We start from the raw sequence: 8817 nt of genomic DNA on the forward strand, positions 1-8817 counted from the left end.
CCGGTGCCCGGGGGACGTCACGTGGGTAGGAGGCAGCTCAGACTCAGGCTGCAGCGAGAGGCATGAGCGCCGGGGAGCCCTGCTGGGGCCCAGAGGTACCCGGGGCAGGCGCTGGGCTCCTGAGGACACACCCAGGAGGCCTTGTCCAGCGGGGCCTGGCCGTGCTCAGCACAGCGCTGGGAGGGGCTGGAGTCCAGGACACTCCCGGCCTCTCCCTGCAATGGTGATATGGGGTCTGGAGCCTGCCCCTGCTGGGCCAGGGCAGAGAAGGGGCAACAAGGCCAAGGGGCTGCAGCCAATGAGACGGGGGCTCTCACACGCACCTGATTGCTGGGGAACGGCCTTGCAGCTGCTCGACTCCCTCAGCACTGGGGGCGACAGGTGAGTGACTGGAGGGGTGTGAAGGGGACAGGGCAGCAGGGGGGTGCAGGGAATGGGGGGTGACTGGGGGCTGCTCTCCTGCTGCAGGCCCCCACTGATCACAGGGGGGATGAGTAGCTCAGACGGATCTCTTCCCCCTCCAGCAGCTTCCTGTAAGACACCCAAAGGGGATAGCGCAGGTCAGCCCCCCAGCCCACACAGGGGTCCCCTGCCAGGCCCGAGCGCAGGGAGCGGCACCACAGCCGCCTGACGGGCCGAGCTCCGAGCCCTGCCCCAGCACAATAAACAACGGGGGGATCTCCGGCCCAACCAGGCGGAGCAGCTCCAGGTCCATCCAGCAGGGGGCAGGCATCCCCCTGTGACCCAGGGAGCGACCTGGGCACCGAGTGATTCTGGGGGCTGGCGCGGGGGCCCTGTCCATAGCAGGGAGATCTGTGGGGCAGAGCTCGCTGCCCTTGCATTGGGGCGACATGGGGCTGGCGTGTCCTGCAGCAAGATAGCCCGAGGGCAACCAGAAGCATGTAATCCTTGGCTCCTCCCCCCTCAGAGTGGGGGTCGGGATCCTTCTCCCCACAGCACCAGCAGGGGAGGAAACTGAGGCGAGAGGGGGATGCAGTGCAGGGCTGGGAACCAAACCTAGGAGTCCTGACACAGCCCACCCTGCAGCCCGCCTCCTGGGGACAGCTGCTTCCTTCTGAAGCCTGGGGGAGCTGGGGCCCAGCTGGGGGCCAGGCAGGGCTGGGGGGCCAGTACCTGTAGGCGGCGATCTCGATGTCCAGCGCCATCTTGACATTGAGCAGGTCCTGGTACTCACGCAGGTACCGTGCCATCTCCTGCTTGGCCTCCCTGATCTCCTGCTCCAGGTCGGCCACGCGCTCCTGGCAGGGAGAGAGGCCTGGCCGGTCAGTGCCGCCTGGGCCCTGCTGTCGCTCTCAGCCCTGGGCCTGCCGCGTCTGAGCCCGGGGGGTCACGACCTGGCCCCAAGCTCCACTGCCAGCCAGGTCTCAGCGCCTTCGCCCCCTGCACCATCGCTCCCCCATCCAGCCAGTGTCTGGCCAGGGTACCCCAGCCCCCCACTGGGCAGAGCTCCCAGCCTCCAGGCCCCACGGCTAGAGGCGCTAGGGGTGGGAAAGGCTCCAGGGCTGGGGGCAGAGCTTCCCCAGGCTCTGAATGCCCCCACCCTGGGGCTCCCCACCCTGCCCAGGGAGCTGGCTCCAGACAGACCCATTGCCCTGCCAACGCCTCCCATGACCCCCGGCCCATCTGGCCGCCATTGGGGCCCGGCCCGGTCACCTCCATGGCATTCATGCCCTCAGGGCATCTGAGCCGACGCAGCACTTCTGCTGGCTCCTGGCGGCTCCGAGCCGAGCGCAGGGGCCATGGGGGCACTATCCCTCTGAGCTGGGGAGCGGGACCATCCCGCCTGGCCAGGGCCCCCTGCACTGGCTGCAGCAGGGTCCCTGCTCATTGAGAGAGAAACTCCAAAGAGTGTGCTCCCCTCCCTTCCCCCACTCCTTGCTGCCCCCAGGATGCAGTTTGCTCCCAGTGCCCCTCAAACGACCTGGCCGCTGGCCCCGCTCCCCCTGGCCCAGAGCTGCCCTCTCCCAAGGATCGAGGGCACTTCCCAAGCTCCCTCCTTGTGCCTGGTGCCAGCCGCTCCCCAGCGCAGGCGGTGGTACAGAGCCCTGCCCGGGGCTGTTTGCATCCTACTGCTGCTTGTGGGGAGGGCGTCGGACCCTGGCAAGGGGACTGGGCAGACCTGGGCCCAGCTTTCTGTCCATGCCACGGGGGGCTAAATGAAGCGGAGAACCCAGGAGTCCTGGCTCCAGGCCCGTGCGCCTGCCCTCCACAGGCGAGGGAGCCTGGCTTGCCCTGCAGGCCCTGGCCTCACCTGGTACGTGGCCACCTCGCTGCTCTGCCTGTCCTCCACGCTCTCCAGCTGCTTGTTGAGCGAGTCGACGACGCTGCGCAGGGCCTCGACCTCGGCTGAGCGGGACTGCAGCAGGCGCCGGTACTCGGCCGTCTCCTCCCGCATGGACCTCACCGCCTCGTTGTTCTTGCTGGCTAGCTCGGCCACCGAGGCGAACCTGGTGCGGTACCAGTCTTCGGCCGCCTGCATGTTCCTGCCGGCCAGCGTCTCGTACTGCGCCCGGATCTCCCGCAGTGCTGCCGCCAGATCGGGCTTAGCTCCCGCCAGGCTCACGTCCACCGGCAGGCTGGCTGCCTCCACCTGGGCCGACAGCTCGGCACTCTCCTGCCCGAAGACCTTGTGGAGGAGGGAGATCTCCCCCAGCAGGGAGCCGATGCTGCCCTCCACGTCGCTGTTAGCCAGCGCGGCCTGGCCGGCCTCCTCCCGCACCTTCTGCAGCGTCTCCTCGGCCTGCAGCCGCAGCCGCGCCTCCTCCTCATAGTGCTCCTTCAGCTGGCTGCAGGAGTCGCGCAGCTGGTCCCGGCTGGCCTCCATGCGCATCTTCTCGCCCGCCTCCGCCTCCAGCAGGCCGCGCAGGCCGCGCAGCTCCTGCCGGTACAGCAGGTGCAGGCGCGAGGGGTCCTGCTGCTTCTGCCGCAGCGCCTCCAGCTCCACCAGCAGCACCTTGTTCTGCTGCTCCAGCCGGTGCACCTTCTCAAGGTAGGTGGCGAAGCGGTCGTTGAGGTCGACCAGCTGCTCCTTCTCCTGGGCCCGCAGCCCCAGCAGCTCCGCGTTCAGGCTACTCACCTGGGACAGGTCCAACTTCTCCAGGGAGGCGACGCACCCCGAGCGCTTGGCAGGGGCCAGCGCCGGCCGGTGCAGGGCGTACAGGGAGGAGGAGACGGTGGACTTGGTGGAGCGGACGCTCCGGTACTCCTGCCACGGCTTGCGGAAGCCATAGGGGTCATAGCTCATCTTGGCCAAGGGGGCCTGGCTGCCAGGGCAGCTGCAGGGGGGGGGGTGAGCGGGGGGAGGCAGAGCCAGCAGTTGCAGCGGGGGCTGGGGGGGGCACAGCCAGCAGCTGCAGCACCAGCCACGTCTCTGCACCAATGCCAAAATGCTGCAGTGCCCTTGCCTTTATAAAGGGCCTGCCTCCCCCGCCCCCCCGCCCCGCTCCAGCGCGCGGGGCCAATCAGAGCGCGCTGCGGGCGAGCAGCAGGAGCAGTTCGCTGGTTCTCGGAGCCCAGGAGCCGGGAAGAGAAGAGGGAGGGCGCAGCCGGCAGCGAAGGGGCTGCACGCCGGGGCCCGCCCGCCCCACTCTGGGTGCCCCCTGTCACGGAGTCCCCTGGCAATGCTCTGGAACTGCTCCCCAGAAAGCCAGTCAGGACTTTGGGGAGCCTCCTCTCCCTCGGAGCAGACCGTCTTCAGGGCAAGAAGCTCACACGGCTTCACCTCCTGGGTCTCTCCTGGGAGCATTCAGCATATGCCCCTCCGTGCGCTTCCCACAGCGAGTCCGCCCAGGCGGGGTCCTGGGGCAGCCAGAGGGTCTGCACCCCCACTTCGCAGTCAGACGTGACTCTCAGCCAGCCAGTAAAACAGAGGTTTATTAGATGACAGGAACACGGTCTAAAACAGAGCTTGTCGGTCCAGCGAACGGGACCCCTCCGCCGGGTCCATTCTGGGGTTCAGAGAGCCAGACACCCCCGTCTGCCCTCACGCCCCGTCCCCAGCTAGCCCCAACCCAAACCCCCTCCAGCCCCTCCTTCTCTGCTGAGTTCCTTTCCCGAGCCAGGAGGTCACCTGATCTCTTTGTTCACCTTTAGCTATTCCCATGCAGGGGGAAGGATCCCGGCCATTTGTTGCCAGGGAGACAGAGTGTCAGTGATTTATGCACACTGGCCTTTATTCCGCCACCTAGAGACTTAAGAAATGCATAGGGGAAACTGAGGCACCCACACAGTATTCAGAGGAAACATTAAGAACAGTCCCACTTCGTCACACCCCCTGCACCCAGCACGCCCACCAGGGCTGGGGTGCGATGTCCGGCCCCCGTGGGGTTCCAGGGGTCCCCCCAGACTGGCCCATCTCGCTGCAGCTGTTACCCTGGGACTCCTGCTCGGAGTGTAACACAGGCAGCGCGATCTGCGCCAGGGAGCGGGCAGGAGCCGGGGGGGGGGGAGAGCTCCCCGCTACCCCAGTCTCAGCGTGTCCCAGCAGGGGGCACTGTGGGGGCCAGGGCAGGATCCCTGGTTGGTGGGGGAGCTCCCAGCTACCCCAGTCCCGGCCTGTCCCAGCAGGGGTAACTGTGGGGGGGCAGGGCAGGATCCCTGGCTGGGGGGGGAGCTCCCAGCTACCCCAGTCTCTGCCTGTCCCAGCAGGGGGCACTGCGGGGTGGCAGGGCAGGATCCCTGGCTGGGGGGGAGCTCCCGGCTACCCCAGCCCCGGTCTCTCCCCACTGGGGGTGCTGTGGGGGCCGGGGCAGGATCCCTGGCTGGGGGGAGAGCTCCCAGCTACCCCAGTCCCCGCCTGTCCCAGCAGGGGGCGCTGTGGGGGCCGGGGCAGGATCCCTGGCTGGGGGGGGGAGCTCCCAGCTACCCCAGTCCCCGCCTGTCCCAGCAGGGGGCGCTGTGGGGGCCGGGGCAGGATCCCTGGCTGGGGGGGAGCTCCCAGCTACCCCAGTCTCCGCCTGTCCCAGCAGGGGGCGCTATGGGGGGCAGGGCAGGAACTGGCTGGGGGGGGAGCTCCCACCTACCCCAGTCCCGGCAGGGGGCGCTGTGGGGTGGGGCGGGAGTTGCAGGAGTGGGGCAGGAGCCCAGTGAGGCCATGCGAGGCTGGGGGGGCTGGGCCAGGCTGCCCCGGGGACGGGACAGTGCCGCAGTTCTGGGTTTGGAGAGGTGGGGTGCTGACCAGAGCGGGGCTGGGGGCTGCCTTTGGACATGGGGAGCGGGCGGCTGCCCCTGTCTCCTCGCGCGGGGCTTCTCCCACGGGGCCCGCTGGAGATTGGGGTCCCCATGGGGGGAAGGGTCCCGCTAGTACCGGCCGAGAGGCTCGCAGGGGGGAGCATCTTTCACGCAAGCTCAAAGCACCAGGGACCTAATGGGGAGGGGGAGCAAGGCGGCTGCTAAACAAACACCGGGACACACACACACACACAATGACACACACACAGTGACACACCCACCCGGACGGACACACAGGGATATCCGATATACACACATGCAGCGACACACACCCACACTGGGGTACGTGCAGTCACACACAGAGTGACACCTACACCCAGTGATCTGCGCAGTGACGCACACCACGGGACACACCGGGACATCACTCATGCAGTGACACACACACACCGTGTCACACCCACGGAGGTGCAGCTCTGGGAAGGAGACCCCGCCCCCCTTCACAGCACACGAACAAGGGGCGGCCCTGGAACCGTCCTCAATAGACTGAGCCCACACACCCCGGAGGGGGGCTTCCCTGGGCCCCCCACTCCTCTCCCAGCCCCCCAAACCTAGCACCCCCTGCTCTTCTCCTCGCCCCCTGACCTGAACCCAAGGTCCCTGCCCTGGTCTATACAGCAGGTCAGACGGATGATCACAATGGTCCCTCCTAGCCTTGGTATGTATAGAGTACCCCGGTCCCTGCTCCCCCCTCAGCCCCCGCAATCTCCACAGCCCAACCCCCAGCGCCTCTCCTACCCCCAAACCTCACTGTTTCCCAAACCCTAACCCCCAGCACACCCTAACCCCCTGTGCCTCTCCTACCCCCAAACTACACTGTCCCTCAACCACTAACCCCCAGCACACTCCCAACCCCCTGCGCCTCTCCTACTCCCAAACCTCACTGTCCCCCAACCCCCAGCACACCCCAACCCCCTACACCTCTCCTCCCCCCAAACCTCACTGTTCCCCAACCCCTAACTCAGCACACCCCAACCCCCTGTGCCTCTCCTACCCCCAAACTACACTGTCCCTCAACCACTAACCCCCAGCACACTCCCAACCCCCAGCGCCTCTCCTACCTCCAAACCTCACTGTTTCCCAAACCCTAACCCCCAGCACACCCCAACCCCCTACACCTCTCCTACCCCCAAACCTCACTGTTCCCCAACCCCTAACCCAGCACACCCCAACCCCCTGCGCCTCTCCTACCCTCAAACCTCACTGTCCCCCAATCCCAAACCCCCAGCACACCCCAACCCTCTACACCTCTCCTACCCCCAAACCTCACTGTCCCACAACCCCCAACCCCCAGCACACCCCAACCCCCTACACCTCTCCTACCTCCAAACCTCACTGTCCCCAAACCCCTAACCCCCAGCACACCCCAACCCCCTACACCTCTCCTACCCCCAAACCTCACTGTCCCCCAACCCCTAACCCCCAGCACACCCAAACTTACCCCGCCCCAGCTCTTTTCCTTGCCAGCCCCATGAACTCCTCCCCTATACAGGCTGGTCCTGCTCCCCTGCCAGGCCTGAGCCAGGTTGTGGGGTCTGCGGGATGGGCGTGGCCTGTCCCAGTGTGCCAGGGAGACGTGTGTGTCGCTTTGTTGCCTGTAACGACCCAGGCTCAGGCCCGCAGGCACTATGGGAAACAGGTGTCAGCCGGGGATGCTGTTCCCTGGCCCCTGCAGAGCCGCCCTAGGCTGCGAAGGCTGGTGCTGGGGGAGCGCCCTGAGCTGCTGTGACATGATCCAGCGCCTGCCTCCCCCCAGCCCAGGCCAGCCCAGGGGAGTCTGGACACCACATGGAGGGGGTGGACGACTGGCGGAGGCCAGAACTGGGCCCGGCCCTGCTGGGCGGCTGCCCCTGGCTATGTGGGGGGATTCTCCCAAGGGGTCACTGTCAGAGCCAGCCCCGAAATATAGAGCTCCGGCTGCCTGGTACCCATTAGCCGTGTCTGGCCCAGCCGCTGCCCCCCTTCAGACCGCGGTCAACCCTGGCGCCCGCACCCCCTCCTCATCCCCATCAAACCTCCCCCCCACACCCGACCCCATCTCCCTCCCCATCCCACCTCTCCCTCCCACTTCACACCTCCCCCACACTCTCCCGCCTCATCCCCATCTAACCTCCCCCACCCCACCTCCTCATCCCCATCAAACCTCTCCCCATCCCACCTCCTCATTCCCCATGAAACCCTGGCGCCCACACCCCCTTCTCATCCCCATCAAACCTCCCCCCCACACCCCATCTCCTCATCCCCCACCTCACCAAACCTCCCCCCATCCCACCTCCTCATTCCCCATCAAACCCTGGTGCCCACACCCCCTCCTCATCCCCATCAAACCTCCCCCCCACACCCAACCCCATCTCCCTCCCCACCCCACCTCTCCCTCCCACTTCACACCTCTCCCACACCCTCCCGCCTCATCCCCATCTAACCTCCCCCCACCCCACCTCCTCATCCCCATCAAACCTCCCCCCCATACCCCATCTCCTCATCCCCCACCTCACCAAACCTCCCCCCATCCCACCTCCTCATTCCCCATGAAACCCTGGCGCCCACACCCCCTCCTCATCCCCATCAAACCTCCCCCCCACACCCAACCCCATCTCCCTCCCCACCCCACCTCTCCCTCCCACTTCACACCTCTCCCACACCCTCCCGCCTCATCCCCATCTAACCTCCCCCCACCCCACCTCCTCATCCCCATCAAACCTCCCCCCCATACCCCATCTCCTCATCAAACCTCCCCCCATCCCACCTCCTCATTCCCCATGAAACCCTGGTACCCACACCCCCTCCTCATCCCCATCAAACCTCCCCCCCACACCCGACCCCATCTCCCTCCCCACCTCTCCCTCCCACTTCACACCTCCCCCACACCCTCCCACCTCATCAAACCTCCCCCACAGACCCCACCTCCCTCCCCACCCCACTGTTCCTTCCCACTTCGGACGTCCCCGCACAGACCAACCTCATCCCCCACCCCACCTATCCCCAACCTCATACCAACCTTCCCACCACCCACCTTCATCCCCACCCACCTCCCCCCCAACAGCAGCCTCTCCATCCCTCCACCCCCAACCCCTATGCCCCACGTGCACCCCCTTGCGCCGCTTGGCCATTGCTCCACACAGAGGGCAGCACCGCCCCCCCGGCTTGGCTCAAGGGCCGTGCAATCGCCAGGGCCTGGCTGTGCCCCAGGCTGCGGGAGTCGGGTCTGTTGTTGCTTTCCATGGCCAAGGGCCCCAGGAACTCTCCTTCCCCAGCACACGGCCCAGGATGCGCTTCGGGCTGAGATCCACCCTGAGCGCCTGGTTCGCAGTCAGGATCTCGCCCCCCGGCCGCGGGTTCAGCCCATCCATCACCACGGTGTCTGGGCTCAGGTCGACAACAGTGGGGAAGATGCCTGAGGTTTGAGGCGTCTCTGGTTCCCCGGTGGGGCGGCTGGTGGGTTTCAAGGTGATGGGAGGGGGTCTGTGTCCTTACGGGAGACAGGTCCTTTCCCAGAGGGGATTGTGGCCAGTGCTGGCCCCCCAGCCGATCTCCCGCCGACACTAGCGGTGGCAGTGGTGCAATGGCACA

General features: G+C 66.7%; 1 protein-coding gene across 1 annotated transcript; it reads right to left on the reverse strand.

Annotated features, from left to right (window-relative positions):
* Positions 1-479: 479 nt before the first annotated feature.
* On the reverse strand, positions 480-3265 carry LOC135879377 (neurofilament light polypeptide-like). Its single transcript, XM_065405344.1, has 3 exons — positions 2273-3265; positions 1135-1259; positions 480-531 (listed from the first exon to the last, which is right to left on the reverse strand). The coding sequence occupies exons 1-3, from the start codon at positions 3263-3265 to the stop codon at positions 480-482; spliced, it is 1170 nt and encodes a 389-aa protein (XP_065261416.1).
* Between the last annotated feature and the right edge of the window lie 5552 nt (positions 3266-8817).

The sequence above is a fragment of the Emys orbicularis genome, chromosome 5 (assembly GCF_028017835.1).
Source record: "Emys orbicularis isolate rEmyOrb1 chromosome 5, rEmyOrb1.hap1, whole genome shotgun sequence".
NCBI classification, from domain to species: Eukaryota; Metazoa; Chordata; order Testudines; family Emydidae; genus Emys; species Emys orbicularis.

Coding starts and splice junctions, on each gene's coding strand:
- LOC135879377 (XM_065405344.1), bottom strand. CDS start 3,265: ATGAGCTATGACCCCTATGGCTTCCGCAAGCCGTGGCAGGAGTACCGG. Junction 1,260..2,272: donor GCGAGGTGGCCACGTACCAG/GTGAGGCCAGGG, acceptor TCTCCCTGCCAG/GAGCGCGTGGCCGACCTGGA. Junction 532..1,134: donor ATCGAGATCGCCGCCTACAG/GTACTGGCCCCC, acceptor GGTGTCTTACAG/GAAGCTGCTGGAGGGGGAAG.